Consider the following 22,848-nt stretch of genomic DNA (forward strand, 5'->3'; position numbering starts at 1 on the left):
GATGGCTTTGTAGATAATGGCAACTCAAAACATTTTGGCGGCTGTGAGATCCATGCTGAAGTACTGTGCATGTAAACCCATTGCAAACGATGCGTGCTCAACGATGCACGGACATTGTTGTCAATTCACCCCTGGCCCATGAGCCCGTGGGTCGTGGGGGTTATTTGACCGTACATAACTTCGCCATGCTGGTGTGTGAGAGGGATCAATGGATTAACATACACCACAAGGGAATTTGCTCCACCTGCCACCTCCAGCCCCAATCACGCAGCGCCTTCCGCAAGCGCTTTGGAAACCGGTTTGGGAGCTGTGGTTGTTACCCACCCATCCAACCAATGTGTATACAGGCTCGATCCCGCTGGGCTTTCGAGATGAGACGAGATCCGGTGCATTCCGGGTGATCGGGTCATCATCAGCAAAGCAAACGGCTTAAAAAAAAAACTCATCGATTGTTCCACACGGGATTCCATGCATGGTATCGCGAGCTGAGATAATCAATGTGAATGCATCATAGATCCACCCGTGATGTGTTTGTTTATGCAGTACAATTATACTGCACACACTCTAAAGGCGCAGCCCTGCAACTGCTCGCTTACGGCGCCGCTGATAGAAGGTTGCTCCACTAGTGGGAGCTTTTGAGAACCCCTCTCGAGGCTACTTTGATGAATTCTCCCACGGTGGCCAGACGTCCTGCAAGACACCCGCACCACACGCGACCTGCCGATGAAACGTGGTGTTGTCCCGTGTGTCGACTCGCTACTCCACTCCTTCGTCGCGACAGAGGATCCCTTTCTCTCCCGTGATCCGCATCACGATATATCATTTCAGCCGTGGTTCTTTTTTTTTGTACACAAGACGAATCGGGGCAAGTTAACTACTGCACCGTGATCCGGATCGTGTCCCACTGGGCCACGAGAGCAGTGTTTTTCCAACCTGATGACGGGACGCTTGGGTTGCGCCCGAAACGTGACTTTACCGAAAGAACCAAAGAGTATGGATTCCTGCAGTCACGAAAGCTTCAAATCAAGATTGATGAGCAGTGTTCTTCATTGCGAGGCCCGCGGGCCCCTGGCGCGCGGGCCCTGGTGGCCTTTAGTGCGGCCCCTGACAATACACAAATGGTGAAAACATCACCGCATCATCATCATCATCATTTTGCACAGTCACATAATCACTTTAAGATGTTTTCTTGTTCATGATTTTTTGTTTGTTGCGGTTGCACCCGATTCAAGAGCCGAATGGCTCACAGGGCTATACCAACATAAATGAACTATGAACTATCATCGTCGTGCTGCTGCCGTCAAAACCCAACAATTGTTTGAAATGCCTGGCAGCCCTCGCGTGCCTGTGAAAGTGGGCCCTCTCCTGAAAAATGAGTGAAGAACACCGCCCTGGAGGGCGCAGAGAGATAACGGGGATTTGGAGAGGATTGAGGTTGCTGAGTAAAGACGCAGGGGGCGCTATGGAGTGAAGCTGGGACTACAAGAGAGACAAGAGAGTGAGAGCGAGAGAGAGGCGGCAGCCGCTGTTAGCGATTCGCTCGCGGTTCCAGGCTCCGTCGGAACGAACGGAGCTTTTGTTAGCCCTGCGCGAAGTGGAGGCATTGCAGGGGCGAGAGGGGTGGGGTTGACGGCGGGGTGTAGGAGGAGGAGGAACGGAGCAATATCCCGCCCTGCGGATAGCAACAAGCATCACCCATCAGCAGCAGCAGCAGCCAAAGCAATCGGGTCAGGGAGACCCCCGACGCAGGATCATGGACGACGTGCCGAGCGCGATGAAGATCTCGATCTCGCTGAAGACGCATCCGTCCGACGGCGCCGTCTTCTTCAAAGTGGACGGGCAACGTTTCAACCAGACGCGCACCATCAAGCTCCTCGTCGGGGCCAAGTACAAGGTGGCGGTGCTCATCAAACCCGGCACCGTGAGGACGAGGTGAGTTGGGCGCATTGGGTGGGGGGGGGAGGCGTCCTTCATCGGGATCAGCAGCAGCACCACCACCACCATCAGCACCACTAATCAGCACCACTATCATCATCACCGCCATCACCATCAGCACCACCATCATCAGCAGCACCACCATCATCAGCAGCACCACCATCATCATCAGCACCACTATCATCATCAGCACTACTATAATCATTATCACCACCATCAGCAGCACCATCAACACCACTATCATCATCAGCACCACCACCATCATCATCAGCACCACCATCATCATCAGCAGCACCACCACCACCATCACCACCACCATCACCATCGTCAGTGCGCGCACTGTATTCCGCGCGCGTGTTACTGGTAGAGCCGGGATTGATGTGGTGATGGATTGAGACTGGTGATATGGTGGTGGTGGTGATGAAAGTTGTGGTATGATAAGGTTGATGATTATGGTGATAATTACGTGTTATGTTAGAGCCCCACACGTACGGCTACACATTGATGACAGAGATGATCATGTTGGTGATGATGATGATCGTGGCGGTGGTGTGATGTTGACGTTATGATGTATATAACTACAGTACACGCTTACACATCCGGCATGCCTGATGATGATGATGCTGCGTCTTCTGTCGATGACAATGGCATTGTTATGTTCATTATGACGTTGCTGATAACGACGTCATTATCAGTGCCACTGATAATGACAGTACTGATGCTGGCCGGGCTGCTGTTGCTGATGATGGTGGTGGTCAATACGGATAGGGCCTGTGCCGTGCAGAATGAAGGCCCCCGCCGTGTAGCCTACACGCGATTACACACACGAGGTGGGGGGAGGGTGTCCAGCACCACGCCCGGCCGCCTTTGTCTCCCCATGGCTGATATTTACACACGCGCGCACACACACACACACCGCACCGCGCACACATTTAAGGCTGAGTCAACCTAGGTGAGGTGGAGGGGGGGGCACCAGGAGCGGTTCTTCAATGAATTATTCGCCACTGATGTTGGCCGTGAGCCGGAGTCGAACTCGGGCCGCGGGGTGTCGTAGCGCAGTGCGAACCTCTACGGCTGCTCTGCACCAAAGACAAAGACACTCCCCTCCCTGGTGTAGCCTCAACAGACAGCTGGGCCAAGTGCTGTTAGCGAGCAGCATCTGTGAAGGCTGGGACCGTGGCACGCGAGGGGAGGGGGGTGTGGCCAGCGCCACGCCCGGCCGCCTTTGTCTCCCCCAGAGGCGACGTTTTCACTCATTTGAGGCCGAGTCGACCTAGGGTAGCAACCAAGACCGGTGCAAGATAATCGTCACCGGTGTTGCTGTTGGTGTCCGTGAGCGGCGATCGAACTCGGGTTAGCCGGGTTCGTAGCGCGGCGCTAACCGCTGCGCCACCGCTCCCCGCGTGCACTCACGCGCACCGAATCAGGACCACTGCCACGTGGGAGATGGATCGATTTACATCTGTGGGTGGTGTTGGGGGTGGGGTGCAGCAGCTGCACCACGCGACGTCTTGGGAGGCATGCATCTTACGGAGCTTGCGGGGTGGGGCGCGGTGGCTTCGTCCAGCAGTGGATCGACCATGGCTCGTGATGATGGCTCGTGATGATGGCTCGTGACGCATCTCTGCTTTGTTAAATGTCACAACGCGGTTGCAGAAGGGGCGCGCGCGCGCGTGTTCGCGTCGCTTGCCAACATCCGACCACGATTCGCCTCGCCCGTGTATTGCACAACAGGGGTCCCGGCTGTCAATCCACTGCTGGATGAGAGCATGTCATTTGACCATACTTCACCAAGGCAAGCAGCATCGTCATTGACGCTGGAGCGTGGTTACTGTGAACTGTGAACAGCACTGCCCTCTGCTGACCACAACGCAGGCCCTCGGCAGCAGCCGCAAACCGCAGCCTATAGCACGTGCTTGATCAGAATCTCAATACAGTATTTATTTATACTGTAGGAATCCGATGAGCTATGAAGCCGTTTCATTTTGGCAGGTGTTCAGTATGTACGGTGTTGGATCAGTGGCGGCGCTGTTCAGGCTAGAAATCCAGCTTTGCTTCTGGGATCTGTAGGGGGTGACTGTGCTGACCTATGTCAGCCATGTGCCCATGCAGTTTCTATTTATAAGACGTGGATGGGTATTATTATATAGGTATATGGGCTGCGACGGTGGCGAGATTTTAAATACCTCGCCTGGTATGCAGGAGGTTGTGGGTTCCATCCCGACTCTGACGCCTGCTGTATATGTGGAGGAGTTTGCGTGTGTCTCTCTCTCCCCGTGGTCGCGTGAATATTTCTCTCCGGGATCCTCCGGTTTTTCCCCATCCACATTTAAAATCGACATCACGCGTTTCAGAGTATTTTTGGCTACGACACATTTCCACGTGACGATGATGAGCCCACTTCGTTGAACCTTCATTTGTGGCAGCCAGGTCGCTTCTGAAAAAAAAATAGCTTTTCAGCTCAGTGATAGGCCTCGGCAAGGTAAGGTAATTTACCTTTTTTACCGGGTCGACATGTCAAGGGGTAAAGGGTAGGGTAAAGGTAGCGCGAAGTATTACCCGGTAAATACGGTGCCTTGTTTACCGCTAAAAGCTCCGTGGCGCAGTCCGTGGCCTACATTTAATAAGTAACATTTAAAAAAAAAACTTTTTTAAAAACACGTTGTTATGAATCTATAATCTACGAGTAATGGCAGAACTCCACGACTCCAGGAAGTGGCCCCGAAGCTCGCCACAACGTAAGGGGGCCGTGGACAATTAGACCCAAGCCGAAACATAACATAAAAAATAATGTTTAAAAATATTTTTTTTATTTTATTCTTAATGAAAGAATATAGTATTGTCATCAGTATGACATACGTATACCAAGTTTGCAGTCGATACCACATTGGGAAGTGGGTTAAAATTTAGTTACAAGATTTGAGGATACAACGACAGAGTGAGTTTAAAGATAGCGTGTAAAATTGGAATGATCGAGAGTATTCTATATGAATAAAGCGCTCTACCTAGCATTTACCTGTTATAAACCTTTTTTCATGTGTAGTACCCCAGTAATTACCCTGTAATCGGGTAATTTGTATGGGGTAAGGGTAAAAGGTAGGGTAAAGGTAGGCTCGTTGCTTTTAACCTTTTACCTTACCTGCTGAAGGGTAAAAGTTAGGGCAGAGTGATTGCATTATGGTAAGGTAAAAGGTAGGGTAAAGGTAGGCTCGTTGCATTTAACCTTTTACCTTACCTGCTGAAGGGTAAAAGGTAGGGTAGAGTGATTGTATTGTGGTAAGGTAAAAGGTAGGGTAAAGATAGGCTCGTTGCTTTTAACCTTTTACCTTACCTTGCCCTACTGAGTGGTGCCTTACCTGGTAAAAAAAACCCAGTTTAGTTTTGTCTATTTACAGATGGGTATATGTGGGTATGTAATCCACGAAAGCGAATGCTAAGTATGCCTGGCCCAAAGGCCTTTGATTGTGTCTATCATTTGAGATTTCAACGCGGGTCTTGTGGCCCAGCCCCACTGAATGTTTTGGGTGCACCATGCACGATGGAGTGTGGCCAAAGCAACAATCCCTTAATGCTGCTGCCTCGCTTATTATTTAGCGCGGTCGGCAAAGCCTCAACCGAGTCTCGAGACTCTTAGTCATCAAGGGTCCTCCTCCATTGTCACGTTTGGTAAAATTCCACCGATTGTGCCGCTATGCTAGGCTAGATAATAATAATAATGTATAATTGTTATTTACAGCTCTTTTGTAATCCGCTTCTGGATGTGTTGGGCCATGGGGGTTGTTTGACCATACTTCACCATGCCGTACTGTTCGAGTTGGTGATAGGGGAGGGGCGGGGCACGTACCCTGGACCGGTTCAGATATCGCTTGCCACTGATGGTAGCCGTGGCCAGGAATCGAACTCAGGTTGCCTAGTTCAAAGGGTCACACGCTTACCACTGCGTCGCCGCTCCACCCCCCCCCCCCCTTTAGCAGGAACTCGCGTGCAACCCCAGCACTTAGGGTTATATGGGGGTGTCAGTTTTTTGTGCCAGTGAAAAGGGTAAAACCTATTACTATATCTTGTTACTGGCAAAGGAGGTCTCATAATGATCTATGTCTTTGTTCGACGAAGTAGCTAACCATGTGGCTGGCTGATGATTACTGTGAACGTGTTCCATTCGAAGAAACTGGCTGTAAAAATCAGGCCAGTAAACCGGAACGTACTTTGTCTTAGTCTATTTCCACGCGCGCCCGCGCAGGTGACCAACTCTCTGATTATCGACGAGCTCCCCCCCACCGCTCTGCCTTTGCCATGGGCAATCACCTTGCTTCCTCCCTTAACTTCATAAATGTTCCTTCAAAAATATTTTGAAGCAGAAGTCTAGTGCTGAATATAGCCACATTGGCCAATGTGATATGTCCTGGGCAAACTGCCAATCGTTGCGCGTGACGCAAACGTTATTTTTTTTATATAAATAAATAAATATGCCGTTTTCAAAATAAATTTATGCAAACCGACACACCTGATGATGACCGTTTGAGTTATGGTCGAAACGTCGTGAGAATTTTTTATTGTTTTATATATATTTTGTTATTTTGTTGTTTCTCTTCAACGTGACTTTACCGAAAAAACTAAGAATATGAATTACTGCAGTCACGAAAGCTTTAAATCAAAATTTAAAAATGTATTGAGAGTTCAATTTTAATGTATCGCTTTTATCGAGGGGGACTGTGTGTTGTCTTGGTCTGGTCTGGGACTATTTTTTGCTATCGTTCTACTGCCTTTCTTTCCGAAGCTTGGGGGATTGATGCTTGGGAATTGATGCAATTGAAACGAATACACTTTATTTCTTTATTAAAGGGGCACCACGGTGGTGAGATGTCATCTTCCTCACCTGGTATTCAGGAGGTCGGGGGTTCGATCCCGACCCTGGCGCCTGTATATTTGGAGTTTGCGCGTCTCTCTTCCCGTGGTCGCGTGGATTTTTTTCCTCCGGGTCCTCCGGTTGTTCCCTCCACATTTAGAAACATGCATTGAGGTTTTAGTTTGATTATTTTGGTGCTTTAAATGTCCAAATGATGGGGGTCACTTTGTTGAGCTATCATTTGTGGCGAGGTTGCTTCTGAAAAAGAAGTTTATACCTTATTGAGCTTTGCCTGGTAGAGTGGGTATAGTTTCGTTTTATTTGCATGTGTTTAGGTGATTTTTTTTTGTACTTTGCAGCACTACTATCATGTTGTTGTGTTTTTTGTTGTAACGTTCTTACCCGTATTCCTCCAGTATAATTAAATATTCTGATTCTCAAGCGGGCAGTCGAATGCCGTGACAGCGACGGCTCCGTCTCTCTCTCTCTCTGGCGCTCCCTCCGCAGGGCGATGCTGATCGGCGACTGCGAGGTGCCGCTGGAGGAGGGTGCGCGTGACCTCGCGCAGGTCACCTACGCCGGCTACTTCGACACGGCCGCCCTTACGGCCACCAAGAGCGGGGAGCGGCAACCCACGGCCGTCAGTATCCGGGTACGCCCTGGGCAGCCGGGGGCTCCACGCCCAGGCACACACGCGCGCGCGGCTACGGTCGCACGCGGGCACACTAAAAACAAAACTATTTTTTATTTTTACTGGGTAAGGCCCCACTGAGCTATGTAGCTCTTTCTCAGAAGCGACCTGGCTACCACAAATGATAGCTCAACGGAAGTGGCTTATCATTGTGTGGAAATTTAAAGCAGCCAAATACCGTAAACGCGTGTTTCAAAATGCGGAGGGAAAAACCGGAGGCCCCGGAGAAAAATCCACACGACCACGGGGAGAGCGACACGCAGACTCCAAATAAACAGGCATCGTCAGGATCAGGATAGAACCCACGACCTCCTATATACCAGGCGAGGTAGTTAACATCTCGCCACCGTGGCACCCACACGGACCGGCCAGCAGGTACAATCGTGCACCCAGAGCCACTGAAAAGTTTTTAGAGGCCTGGGACAAGATTGTAGCCACATGTGGCCCACTCTGAGACCCCCTCGACACTTCATGACGCTCCCGCGTATCTGACGCCTGAGGGAAATGTCCTCACCACCCCCTCCCCCGCCATCCTCTTCCCCCACCCTTGCCAGCCGTCTGAGCCATGAACGTACCAAAAAAACAACCCAATACTCCTTTACGTGTTTTTATCAGCTACGACCAAATTATGCTGAATGAGATGGATATCGTCGGATGATCGAAGCCATGCAGCGTAGACTCAGTGTGGTTCGTACTTGAGTGGGGAGATTGCCAGGGAATACCAGGCGGTGTAGGTTTGGGCCGCGAGGTGGCTAGGAGGCGTCAAAACAGCAGCAGCAGCAGCGGATTCTTGAGTCTATCGGTGCGGAGCACTGAATGTCACCCCTTGCCCGTGTGGTTTTCGACAGGGTTCTCCGCTTTCTCCCGGGATGAACAAAAGACGTGATTGTTGTTATTCAGTTAAGCGCTTATTTATTGTGCAAAAAAATGTAATCGGGCTCCAACAGTGCCATATGTGTGTGTGTGTGTTTTTTAAAAACGCGTAAACAATGTGTCTTGCCACTGGAATAACATTCCGCAACAGTTACAACATCGTCAAAAATGAACATATTTAAGTAGTAATAATAATAGTATTGCTGTAATGTCCTTCGATTCCTCACGAATGCCTCACCGAGTCTCAAGACCGCTGTTAGGAGCGTGTCCTGCTCCATTGGGATGTTTTGGTCGTTACATCGATGAGTGATTGACAGTACTTGGGAGAATACCCCCCACGATTATGAGGGTGGGGGGGGTGGTGGAGGGGGGGGGTAACGCTTAAATCTCTGCACAAATAGCTTGAGGAACTGTGCTGCCATCTACCGGCCACCTCACATATGACTTGCACAGACAGCAGCCCATGCCATCAATTTCGTGCGACACGTCGAAGCATTTATATAAAAAAAAAGATTGCAAGTTGAACAAGGCGAACACAAGCCACACATCGCGTACAAGTGGCGCGTCGTTGCGACGTCCCCCCCCCCCCCCGGGGGGGGGCTTAGGGGGCCGACGAGCGACGCTGTCGGCTAGTCGACAATTCACAGCCGGAGCCCAGAATTAACACCACGGCTCCAGAACGCTTATTATTATTATCATCATCATCATCCTTCTTCTTTCGTACGGCCGTCGATAGTAGACGCAGAGCAACGACTGCAATTTCACATTCAGCCGGTGGTGGTCAAAGCCAGACAGCCGCATCGGGGAGCAAGCGGAGTGCGTCGCCGCGATGTCTCCTCCGCATGCTCGTGTGGATCGGGCCATTTGCGGCGGCGTTGCTTTGCTTGTCTGTTGCGGACGGTCACAGGTCGCGCGCTGCTGGAGAGTCTTTAGTTTTCCATTCGTGCATCGGGTAAACCGCGCACCTACTGCTGTGGTTTGCGCAGTGAGATGGGGTTTAAGGGTGGACCACGAGCTTCGTGGAAGCGCAAACGCAGGGGGCATCTTCTGCGTTGGGTCTTTCGCGCCCCCCACCCCCTCGTGCGTGGACACGGCTGATATCGGGGACCCCGAGGGAGGCCTCGGTGCCCTCTCGGACGAACGGCCATTTTATCCGTATATCTCCACGACGTGTTTTCGGGTTGTCCCGCGCAGCCGTTTGATACGACGTCCGACGTTTCGACCCACGTGCTGGGAGCTGCCTCCTGAAAAAGCTCGCAGGATTGCGGAGCGAAACGTTGGACATCGTGCCAAACGACACGCGGCAAACACAACCCCCCCCCCCCAAAAAAAAAAAAACCACACACACATGGGATAGCTGCGGTGACCTTTCATCCAACCTTTTGTGTGCGGCAGCCATCGTTGTCAGTGTGTGCGTGTGTGTGTGCGGGTCTGGCATGGGTGGGTGTTGAAGCAGCTGTCCAGTTAAAACAAATGGCCTGGCAAAAATACCGGAGACAATTTGCCATCATTTACCGACACGTCTCGGGCAGATCCCGCTGTGCAGGATGCGTCTGGCTTCGTCAACTTATTATTCATTTTTTTCCATTAAAAAAAAAGAATTTGTCCTGCCACGTTTGTATTTTACATCGCTGCTGTATGAGTCTGCAACCGGAGTTCGATTCCCGGCCACGGATATCATCGGTTTCCCGAGTGATGTTTGAACCGGTCTTGGGTCGCCACTTCACCAACCCGCGCAGACCTGGCGTGGTGAAGCATGATCTGACAAGCCCCGTGACCGACACGGGATGATTTGTCCTTCATCTAGCAGTGGATTGACAAAGCAGGCGGGATGATAGCTGCTTAAGACGCCACTCGCCATTGATCTTAGCCCTGGCCAGGACTCAAACTCGGGGTTGCCAGGTTCTTAGCGTGGTGCATAAACCACTGCACCACCACTCCCCATACGACAATAAATTGATGAACAATAATGCTGTAGAAAATGTTGATAATGTAACATTTTTTTGCCATGTAATATGATCTAGACCACAATAATGAGATGAATTAATGCCCAAACAACAAAAATCTAAATGTTCCATCTAAACCCGACTCTGGGAAGACGTTTAATAGTTGAGTGTACACAAAATGGTAAAATGTAAATTCGAAACAATATCCCTTTCTTAAAATAATTTCAAATCCTTTCGTTAAGAGTCCGAATGATTTCCGCGACCATTGCATTTCCAATGAATTCTTTCAACGCATTCGACGCACCGTAGGCAACAGTGATGCAGTAGCTGGCGCTGTGGAAACGCTGGCGGTATTCTCCTGGGGTTTATCTGCCTTAATGCTCGAATGTGGGTCACGCTCGCATCGCCATGGTAACCTCTGGGGGGGGGGCCGGGGGGGGCCGGGGGGGGCCGGGGGGGGGCCCTCCTAAGCCGTGTTTTTCCAGCTTGAAAATGAACCGGATACCATCAGGCGGGGTCGGTCTCTCGACAATTCTCGAGCTGCCGGTGGTAGCGCGCAGGGCAACGCGTTCAGTGTTAGAGCACCGAGTCCCAGGTCGGGATTCGCACAAATTATTTAAGTAAAAGGCGACAATTTCGGGCGGACGCGGTAAACAAACGTCGGCTGACGTTTCGTCTTAAGGGGCCGTCCATAAATGACGTCACGCACCTAGTGGGGGGGGAGGGGAGGGGGGTGGTCAGACATTTGTGACGATGCGTGACGAGGGGGTTGTTTGAGAAATGTGACGTCACATCAAAATGCGCAACTTTAAATAAATATAGACAACACGTTCTACTTAATGAAATAGACTATTTAAATGAAATAGACTTTTTAATAAATGTTTTCTCCTACAACATCAGAGTGCAGCGCCACATTAAATACGCATTCAATGACAATAGTTTAAAGCGATTTGAAGCATGTTTTATTTTTTTGGGGGGGGGGGCAGAGCTTTGTGACGTCATATTTGAGGGGGGTCTGACTTTTTGTGACGCCGTGTGACGAGGGTGGGGGGGGTCAAAAATCGTCCAAAAATCTCGTGACGTCATTTATGGACGCCCCCTAACGTCAAACCAACAATGGCACGACATTGTGCATGTTTTCTTGGCAGGTCACGGAGAATTGATATTAGTTGGTGCAGGATGTACTTGACAGAATGGAGGCTGATATAAACAGTTTTTATTATTATTTATAATTGGATTATGAATACTAATGAGTTTGCTATTGAGTAACAGGCAAACCCTTAAATAGCCAAACATGTACAACGACGTCAGCTCATTTGTATTCAAAGTAATACTTGTTGCTGGAACATTGCATTATGGGTAGGCCTGTTGCAGTGAGGTCAACCAACGCAGCATTATCCACTTAGTGATGCACCAAAGAATACGTATTCCAGTTTGAGTTCATCAGAATCAGAATAGCGTATGTACTTACGCTGCAGTAATCCAGTGATCGATAAAGCTCATTTTCACAGATGTCCAGTTGCATCTAATTTGTTACACGGATGGTCCCGCATTGCCAGTTTCTATTTCACACGAGGGATCCGTGGTGCTTGAGCATCGAGAATGGAGCATCAACAATCATCACAACAACTCCGGTCACCCCTCCCAGCAGCAGCAGCAGCGGCAGCTTTTGACTGCTCGCCATCGGACAAAGACGGTCACCGCATCGCGTGGCGCTTTCAGAACGCGCTTCTGCGACCGTCTGGAACGCTCTTCCTTGGGATGTTAAGGGAGCCACCGGGGCTGTGCACTTTTAAATCGTCCAGAAGACTTATTTGTTTAGGGCTGCTTTTTTGTGTTTAGTTTGTTGTCCTTCCACCCGCACCCCCAGTTAGCACGGTTGGCTACGTACGGTGCGAAAGAAGGCTAATCGGTTTCAAAGACTTCATATTGCATTATCAGAGCGTGTTTGTTTGCATGTTTTGCCGCATGTATGTGTCGGTTAACGCAGACTTGATGCCTTGCAAAAGGTATCTGTTTCATGTTTGAACATCTTTACACCGGTTTTATTGCCAGAAAGGGTAAAACCAATTTTTATTTTTACACGCTTTTATTTAAGTCGCTCCGTCTGTGGTCGTATCCTCAAAAAATCTTGTAACTCAATTTTTACCCACTTCTCAATGTGCTATCGACTGCAAACTTGGTATACGTATGTCATACTGATGACGATACAATATTCTATCATAAAAAATCCAAATAAAAAAAACACATTTTACACGCTTTTATTTAACTCACTGTTGTCGTATCCTCAATTCTTGTAACTCAATTTCAACCGTCTTCCCAATGTGGTATCGACTGCAAACTTGGTATAGGTATGTCATACCGATAACGATACTATATTCTAGCATTAAAAAAAATATATATTTTTAAACAATCTTTTTTACGGGTCTAATTGTCCACGCTCAACTGACGTTGGCTGTAAATCACCACGGTCCCCTTACGTTATGGCAAGCTTCGGGGCCACTTCCTGGAGTCGTGGAGTTCTGCTATTACTAGTACGGTACATTTCCTTAAAGCGTGTTTAAAAAAAAAAAGTATTTGTAAATATTACTTATTATTTTTCATCAACACACGTACATACAGCAGCAGCAGGAAAAACAAAAGGCACGTTTAGTACAGACAGTTTGTTTCATGTGCAGCACTGTGGTCACCACCCGTGCCAAGTTAGTTTGGGGAGTCCACACTTGTATTCCAGATGGGTCCTCGTCGGCGGTGATGGAGCTGTGCACGATCATTGTACGCAAACGTTTAGGGCCTTGAGCGGCTCATAAGAGCCACCGTTAAAAGACATATGGGTGCAGCAAGTTATCATCTCAAACTAAGAACCAACAAGCGATCATTCAAATAACCCTGATAAAAAAAAATATTGTCAAGTACTGGAATGTAATAAATAATTTGTTAACAACTGTGATGTAATTAAAAGCTATGTGCTCGTAGTTTGACCGGCATATACAGTATATGTTTGGAGTCAATGGAAGCGCCCGTAAATTAATTCTGCTTAGGGCCCTGAATGAGTCTGTACCCCCACATCTGCTCCCGAGTAAACATGAAACGTTGGGCCAAGGTTGCACCAACGTTCGTGCAACGTTGGGGCAAGGTTGGCCCAATGTTGGGGCAAGGTTGGTTCCAACCTCATGCCAACGTTTTTGTTCAACGTTACATGTTTACTGGGTCCTGGGCGCAATTTGGACTGATTTTGCCTCTTTAAAAGACAGTGAAGTGATTTGATTACCAAAATGGGACCTTTTTTTCCAGTATCAAAGTATGAGAAATTAAGAATAGGTGTTACCCTTTCTGGTAATGAAACAGGTGGTGTTAAAATGTTCAGACACCAAATAGAAACCTTTTGTAAGGAATCAAGTCTGCATTAACCACACGTACTTGAGGTGAACATGCAAATAAACATGTTCTGATAAGATATGCATCGTCTCTTTGAAACTGATTGGCCTACACCAGAGACAGCCTTCTTGATGAATTGATTCTTTTTTTGATTTGATAACGATTCTCTCAAAAAAAATATATATTTTTTAGGATATACGACGTTGAAAATAAACACTCAGCGTGTGGTGTTTTTCCTGTAATTGTGTTCAATTCAAAGGTGGCAACCATATGCAGCATGAAGTATGTTTTAAAATATAAGAATACATTTACAAGAAATTAAGCAGGTGGCAACCATATGCGGCATGGAGGTCGCGTGTGGTGGGGTAAAGCGTGGGTACTCCCAACATGTCTATCGAGCGTGGAAGAGGAGGCCAACAATATCTTGGCCTCACTGGAGCGGCGCTCTTCATTGCAATGCCCGCGGGCCACTGGCGGCCCCCTCACGTGTGCCCCCCCCCACCCCTCCCTGACAATACACAAATTGTGAGAACACTCACCCGTCATTACCGTCCTGCTGTCAAACCCCGATGGTTTAAAATGGTGTGGCGGGCCTCACACTGGCGATGTCTTATCGGTGAAAGTGCTGCCCCCCCTCCCCCCTTCTGAAAACGAGTGAAGGACGCTGCACTCAAGGCTCCCCCCCCCATTGTGAAGGCCCTTTCGCCGGCATTGGCGTGAGTAAGGAAATTTCAGAGCTGCACCTTAACTTTCTTTTCGTACATAAGCACAGTTCTGATATAAGCAACGCATCCTTACGTTGCACTCGCTGGCGAAGGAGGAAGGCGAAGGCAGTGGCTAGTTTCGATGCAAGCGTGGCTTCTGATGTAAGCGCACCCGCACCTGCGAGCAAGGGGCGAGATTATGACCAGCTTTCAACTGCACTGCGATGTCAAAGCATATTTTGAGAGGGGGGACCGATTGCGGACGTGGTGTCCAGCCGTGGGGAGCGGAGGTCGCGCTTGCGTTGAGAAGCGAGGGGGATGAACCGGGAGCCCTCCGACTGATCTATGAATAGAAAACGGTTTTTAGTGTGCACTGCAAATGGTCCCCCCCGCTCTGCGATGGTTTTAACGCCGGGCATTCGCCGGGCGCCGAACGTACGCCGTCACTGGTCAACAAACAAACGTGAATCTCATTTAATATCAAGACTGTAATAGTGCGCAGCCCCTGCGTCCGTCCGCTGTTGGATGAAGGCCTCCTCCACGCCGACCTGGCTGCAGGCATTATTTGACCCACACTACACAATGCTAGTCGGTGCAGGTCATTATAAAGGGTGAGGATCAGTTCACAGATCACTGGGCCAGTGATGTTAGCCATGACCGAGTGTCATACACTGTACCACCTGGTGACACAAAGCCAAAAAAGGCCTCGCTTGTGGCCGTACACACTGGTGGGGCTTGTCGTGTTAGTGAGCGCCTATCAAGGCTGGCACGGCACACGAAGGGGTGGTGTGGCCAGGACGAACACGGTGGCCACCTTTGCCTCCCTAGTTCAGATTTTTTGCACCTCGTTTATGGCCGAATCGACCTAGGAGGAGGCCCTGAACCGGTTCAGATATCACTCGCTACTGATTTTATCAGTGTCCGGGAATCGGCCTTTGGTCACTGGGTTCATGGCGCATTGCGCCAATGCACTGTGTCGAGTCTTATTTATTGTGTTCATATATATTTATTTCTCTGTCATTTACCATGAAAAGTCAGGGCCTCCAATCTCGCCGTCTTCAAAATAAAATAAAACTACGCTGGGAAGCAGTCACGTGATTTGAGGAGGGATGGGGCGTGTGTAGTGCCTTTTGTCCTTGGAGGGGTTCCTTGAAAAACATCATAAGTTCGCAGAGTAAGGGAAGTGGTAAAAATGTTTTTTTTAACGTACACTCGTGACTGCAGCGTTTTTTTGGCAAGTCAGAAATCTGCAGAATTGTGCCAATGATTGTTTTAGGCCGAGACCTCTTTCCCCCTCCTCCCCTTGCCACATACTTCACAAAAAATACAACTGGCATCGTGGCACATTATTTCTTTCAGATGTTCTGAGGTTTTGAATCGTAATAATTTTCCTTTTTTTCACGTTCTATTCACTTCTATAAAACCCACATTGTGCATTCCAACTTCGCTGTAATCCGTTGTTTCAGGCCATTTTAAAAATAATTTGCGCGCAAAAAACGTGCGACTATGTGAATGTTCACGTAGGTAGAAAAAAACCCTTAAATATATAATAATTAGTTGTAATAAATAATTATGAATTTGTGACGAGCACAAGTTTTCATCCACTCTCGGAAAGAGAGAGAGATTACGAGGCACGGCAAACCCCAAGACGAGTCGGAAGGCAGTCAGAACCAGCGGCAACAATTTCCCAAGCTCTGCGGTCCTACATTGGGATGCTTGGCCAACTCCATTTTAACGAGCGTTTGCACACGCGGCAGGACAGTGGAGCATCCAGTGAAAACCCAAGTTACTTAACACCGATTGGTGCCACCGTCTGCTGCGATAGATCCCGGATTAAAATATCACAAATCCCCAGGTGGTGGACCAATGGCGCAGTGGCTAGCGCGCTGCGCTATGAACCCAGTGACCTGAGTTTGATTCCGGGCTACGGCCAACACCGTGGTGAGTGATATCTGGATCGATCCTGGGCCGTGCGGAGACCTTTATCCAGCAGTGGGTTGACAATGAACCATAAAAGACAAGTATAATTCCTGCTACGCAGGTGTTCGCGGTCGTCCTGCACGGCTCCCTCCGACGTGCTTCCGGGTTGTTACTGCGCGTTGTTCGGCGCTGTGTCCGACATTTCGCTCCACGAGCTGGAAGATTCTTCAGGAATTGTCCCGCGCATGCTCGCCTCCTCCACGGAGGCAGAAAGTCAGCTGCGCAATTCATTTCCTGGCCGCCTCCCAGCCCGTCTGTGGTTCCTCAGCGATTACTGTGAGGTGCAATTTGCGTGAACGACGCAGTGGACGATTAATCTTTCGACGCAGTTAGATCGTAGCCGACGGCGATGACACGACGATGACGACTAATGTGTCGCGCTTCGCTCCGAACCTCTGCGCAGCTGGAGGACATCGGAACGTTCGAGGCCGTGTGGCAGTGCAAGTTCTACAACTACCCCAAGCGCGACCACTGCCAGTGGGGGAACAGCTTCGCGGCCATCGATTATGACTGCAAGCCCAACGACACGCGCACCCTCCTCTGGGTCAACAAGGAGGTCTTCCGGTAGCCGTGGTGACGCCAGGGGCGGCGGCGGCGGCGGCGGCGGCCTGCACCAGCCCGGCCACTTCATGCGGTCACGAGCGTTCGGCGATCCAAACGTCCAACGGTGGTTTTGTTGGAAACTCATTTGTGTTTGTTTTACAAGTCGGTTTCGTCCACCCTCCATCCCCCACCGTCGAGAGAGCTGTGTGGCCCCAATATAGGAACCAGAGAGCTTGGGCAATTGTTGATTCGAGCTCTCTTGGGCCCTATCCGCAAACGGTAGTTGCAGGGCCACTCCTTTACCTTTTAAATTTGCCCTTCCCCACATAACCCCTTGGTGCTGCGTTGTTGGTGATCTTGCTTCACGTGTGGGGCGCTCCAGGGGCGTGATCGCTTTTACGCGGGGCGGGGCACGGCACGTTGGGAACGTCGCCGCTTGGCGAGCTGGGAAACTCCGTCGGCCGTCATCTGACCGTTTTACGAGGTAGGTTAGGTTGATCCGACCGTTCTGCTTGCTTTCGCGAGAGTTTCCACGAAGTGAAAAACAAAACAAAACGAAGGGCTGCCTTGCGAGTGAGTAATATTGCATAGCTCCCTGATGTGTTTTCGGGTCGATGCCGTGTGCTGTGCGACACGATGTCTTGACGTTTTACTCCACGTGCCGGGAGCTGTGTCAGGAATGGGATTAAAGCTCCCGGCAACGTGGAGCGAAACGTCGGACGTTGTGCCAAACAGCACGCGGTATGACACAACGAAAAAAGTAAACGGAGCGCCACATGGCACAGCCGTGGAAACCTAAGCTGCAGTATAATTCGAAGTTTATTTAAGCAACCGTCGAAAACAAAAACGGTCCCTCTTTTTAAAAAGAAGATTTATGTATTGATTTCAAGCTTTCGTGACTGCAGTGATTCATATTCTTGGTTCTTTCGGTAAAGTCACGTTGAAGGGAAACAATAAAATAATAAAATTCTCACGAAGTTTCGACTGCAACACAAGCAGTCATCATCACACCTGATGATCAAACCTGATGATGACTGCTTGTGTTGCAGTCGAAACGTCGTGAGAATTGTATTGTTTTATATATATTTTATTATTTTATTGTTTCCCTTGAACGTGACTTTACCAAAAGAACCAAGAATAAGATTTATGTAGCTAAACTGGTCAATGTGCAGAGACTAAATAAATCTTCTTCTTCCACGCGTTAGTCCCACTCTTGTGGGGTCCGCTGTCCTTGCTGACCTTCTCCATGCTGTCCTGTCTTGCCCTATCTCTCTTTCCGCTCCTCGGGCCACCGTGTCCGATGGCACCACATCGCCCCCCCCCACCTCTTCTTCTGCCTTCCTCTCGGTCTCTTTCTGTCCACTTGCATCACTTGCACCTTCTGACCCACATCATTTTCCTGCATCTCCAAATTTAAAATTGATAGGTAACCATCATTTTTGGTCTTGTGAATTCGATTTTGTTTTTTTCGTGAGAGATGATTGGGTTGGATAACCAACAAAAAATATTCGTAGAAATAATTCAAATAAAAAATCAATACGGGAAGGTGCCATTTTCGCTATTCGTAACTAATCACGTTAAAAACACAAAATATAATTGTCATAAACATTGGGCACATTTAATCAAAAGTACAAGTAGTTTATGGGATTAGTCCTTGGGAAAGAACTTTGTCTTCTGTAGATTGTGTTTTGTTCCAGTAGGAAAAACAAAAACTCTTTATCCCGAAACAATCTTAGTCCAATGCATGCACAAAAAAAAGTTACAAAAATAAGACCATTAAAATCATTCGCTGAGGCTTTTGGGCAAAGCATCACGTCATCGGTCGTGGCATTGGCGTGAGGTTTTCACGGCTTGACTTGCAGCCGTCCTGGCAGCTGATTTTGACCAATTGGAGTGTTCGCACGGTGACAGTCGCTGGCGTTTTTATTTTAAGTGGGAGCTGATTGTGTTTTTCACGAAAATGTGCCACACACACACAACCAGAGGTCCATCGTTTACAAACAACAACACAAATTTGAACCTCGTGTCCTACTTCCAAGGTTGGGTGATGTGAGCTCAGGATTATTGAAGGGCCTTCGCAAAAAGGGCCCAAAAACGATTCTTTTGAAAATATTTTTCCTTATTTATCCCGATTTGTGTTAAAAAAAAAAAACGTTTCCTCAGTTTTACCCTGCTCGTGCTCACACTGTCACGTGATGAAGAATCCACTCGGATCTGTCGCACGGGAGTGCGACCCTCCATGTCAGACAAATTATTTGGTGACGCTTTTTGCTGCTGCGTTACCAGTGGCGCACAATTAACAACGAAAACACATTCGTGAGAAAAGGGCCATTGTCTGAAATGTTACCTATCGTATATATTATTATTTTTCTTTTTAAGCCATTGTCATTGACAAAATGTGTTGGGTCTGCGTGTTAGAGAATGGCCTGCGGAAATGGATATCACAGAAATACTTCTGAGATCCCTTCCAATGACTGATGGTGCACACAGTCGTGTGGGTGGTGGGGGTGGGGGGCAGCACTTTCCCACCCACCCTACTTCAGTAATGTTTGACACAAGACAGTCACAATGGTATATTGAATTCTTAGTGGGAATTAAGCCAAATTAATTGCATCCCTAAATGTATTGATGCTTTTTTGTATTATTATTGCAGTTCATAGTGACCAGGTTGAGGCAACTCAATACACTTGAGAACCCGGTTTAACCGGATGCGGCTGCCTCAATCTGACAGCAGGATCTCAATTGTGTGAGCTCTAATCTGGCCAAAGGTTTTAAAACAATCTCCCACACAAGGTGTGGCCAAATAATGTTGCAACCACTTTTAAATTAGCTCTCCTGGTCATAAAGTGATAATTTTCAAAACCTTGTTTAAATGTGTGTACAGCACTCCTGAATTATTTTTCTTTTTTTTTATCAATAAGCTATTTAGTTCATGCAATTGTTTACTGTGAGCCTGACCTCTCAAAGACCAATCCTCGGTTTACCCATAGTGCACGTTTACCAGATGCGACGATGAATCGTCACGATTGAAGATCTCAAGTGGCTGCAGGAGGTCACCTGGACGCATTGCATCCAACATACAGGACTGTCATCATCAGCAAATTGCTAGCCACTGCTGGATCGAAGGCATCCCTTTGCTATCGCCATCACTCAGTCCTGCGGGACCCACGATCCTTCTCAGTCCTGCACGCGAGATGAACTCATCACTCCATCTCCGAAAAAAAAAAACCGAAATGGAGCAAGAGAAGCATGGAGCGATGCATGTTTCGAATTATGTTTAGAGACGGAGAGAGGAATACGTGGATTGGAGAACGGACGCAGGATAATTACATCACCTAAAGCTGCTTAGAAAAGTAAGTGGGCTCAGGCAGCAAACGTTGCTAGAAGGGATGGTGACCGATGGTCAAGAATAATGATGGCAGTGGCAACTGAGGGACGGAACGTGTCCCAGAGGATGTCCGACATGGACATGGAACGATGAAATCAGCTGCTGAGCCGGTGCTAGTGGATTGCTGCATCGCAGGATCGTGAAAGATGGCAGTGTCTTGGGAGACTCCTTCAACCAGCAGTGAATTGACCAAGGCTGCTGCTGATGACGAAAGCGTGTAAATGCGACCGCATCTCAATGCGATCGGCGAAGAGAAATTAAACATTGTCACAGAACCCGAATTATGACACTTCGTCGCATCTCTGTGACGGTCAGGCAAGTAAAGTTTATCTTTCACAGCCTGCGAGCCACAGTGTCCGCTCCCCTTACGTTCACGCGCACATTCGGTGACGGGACGGACAATGCACAGTGTCAAAATTCGAGCACCGCTCCTGGAGGCATTGATAACAGCGGGAGGCACTGATAAGTTTAGCTGCTCTTCGGAAGCAGTAGGCACGGTTGCGTTCAAGCAATTGGCATTTACGAACGACGAGTGAGATTTCGCGTTTACCCCAGCGGAAAACTTTATTGAGGGTTGGCGTGAGACTCGGTGGGAGAGGTCGTGCGACGTTGGTCACAGTTGCCGTTCTCCTTCCAGCCTCGTACAGTTTGGAGATCTGCGTTTGACCTGACGTATGCTTCGCTAAGAGCGTGCAATTGCTTAAGCTTGCGGTAAGCAGTGACGAGCGCAGCCGTTCCACGAAACATTGCAAAGTACAAACTTTTTTAAACGGTGTGCTACAGTGATTTATTTTCCGAATGATTACATTTTACAAACGTGTGATGAATACATGCATATCACTCTCGTTTTACTTAATACCTTTCACATAATTGTCTGTGTGACCATGTATATGAATTTAATTGGTACGTTTAATTGCAATGTAATTTTATATAATAGATTTTTTCTTCTTCTAGAATTGGCCGTCAATGTTTTGGGAAGTAGAGATGAAGTTGTGATAGTCGTACACAATAGAAGTCTGTCATTCTGTTTACCGTTATTACAAATTGTAGTTGACGTTGCTTCGTGCACTGTGGTTATAGCCATCGGAGTGATATTCCCAACGCCATGATACACTGGGGTAATCGTTGCTGGCAACTGTCACCAGGAATAATTGTCGCACCACTATTATAAAAACAATTGAAGTCGCAAAAAATATGGACGAAATGCGATCGCCGTTTCTTCGCCTCGCGGGCAACTGGGATGGCATCTTCAAATCGAATAACTGGCGGAGGTCATATGGCCACCCGAGGTTGTTGTGCTCTGTAGACCCAAATCATTGTTCACCAAAAACGTAATTTAAACAAGCTGTGGTTTAGTTCTCAGAGGCGATTTTCGGAACTGAAATTCCTGAAGAAGCTCCCAGCACGTGGAGCGAAACGTCCTTCGGACATCGCGCCAAACGCACAGCGCGATCCGGAGTGAGCCGCTACGGCACAACCGTAAAAAAAAACCCAAAACCTACGCGGTCGTGAACGGTTTTCGCTGGCCGGGAAGGACTCCGCCAATCTGCACCATCATCGTGTCGGTGCGCTGTGCTAGCGGAGGCCGCTCACCGCCAGAGCCCTCCAACCTTGGTAGCACTCGCAGGACACTTGGACGGACGGGCTCGACACCAAGTATCTGCTCGTCGAAAGCCTGTCCATTGAAATGTCCTGCAAATCCAAGGCAGGTTGGCGTGCTTGCAAGGAGGCCGAGTGGCCTCCGCGAGCACACTACAGCGACAAAACGTCCGGACGAGCGTGGTCACCTCCCAACCGCAAACTATACATGTAGCTCACCACCATTGCTACACCAAGTTTGCCGTTGTTGGTCAGAGTAAGTGCGTTGCCGGTCGCAATTGTTTAAACATTTCCTGAGTGCATCATGGCCTTAAGGGTGTTTTAAACATAACCTTGATGAGTAGCAGAGGGCTAACAATGATTTCCTGTCAGTAGCCCGGGTGTGCATATCCAGATTGTTTGGTTCACTCGCTGCATCTGTCCCCGAATTTGACACGGCCGAGTTAAGTGAAACCGTACTCGTAGAAAAAAAGTATTTTTTTAAAGTTGTCGGTGACCTATAGCATTTGACAACGTGCGAGTGTTAGATACGGAAAGCACAGCTTTAGTAATGACTTTTGTGTTTGATGCGGGTGTCGGTCATGGTGTTGTTTCCTTGTTACCAAAACCTGCACACAGACGAAGTGTCCTCTCCAAATGTATTAAAATGCAAAATGACACCAAGTGTTTGCTCGCCCATTATTTGGTTTCCTCTTGTCTCTCCCAATTATTTTCCGGTTGCGCGATTGGCATAATGCACGGCATGAGATGAAGACATTTCCATTCAGAACTCTCGCAGCATGCAGTGCACCATCTTGCGTGAGAGTACCACCGTGGAAGACGCTGTTGTGGAAAGTCTGATTTCGCTTCATTGGGCCCGCTTTGCATACACATGCAAAGAATGTTTCTCGCATGTCATTCAACACGTGCTTTTTAAAATGTATCCGATTTGAAATTTAGCCAAATTAAGCGAAAATCCAACAGTC

General features: G+C 48.5%; 1 protein-coding gene across 1 annotated transcript; it reads left to right on the plus strand.

The window, feature by feature from the left end:
• The first annotated feature begins 1,463 nt into the window (after positions 1 to 1,463).
• On the plus strand, positions 1,464 to 22,542 carry CNRIP1 (cannabinoid receptor interacting protein 1). The gene is made up of 3 exons (XM_032964054.2): positions 1,464 to 1,932; positions 7,289 to 7,433; positions 16,757 to 22,542. Exons 1-3 carry the CDS (start codon positions 1,754 to 1,756, stop codon positions 16,919 to 16,921), a joined length of 489 nt encoding a protein of 162 aa, XP_032819945.1. The 5' UTR covers positions 1,464 to 1,753; the 3' UTR covers positions 16,922 to 22,542.
• The last annotated feature ends 306 nt before the right edge of the window (positions 22,543 to 22,848 follow it).

This window comes from Petromyzon marinus, chromosome 31 (genome assembly GCF_048934315.1).
Source record: "Petromyzon marinus isolate PM22_M1 ecotype Great Lakes invasive population chromosome 31, UKy_Petmar_22M1.pri1.0, whole genome shotgun sequence".
In the NCBI taxonomy this organism is placed as follows: domain Eukaryota; kingdom Metazoa; phylum Chordata; class Hyperoartia; order Petromyzontiformes; family Petromyzontidae; genus Petromyzon; species Petromyzon marinus.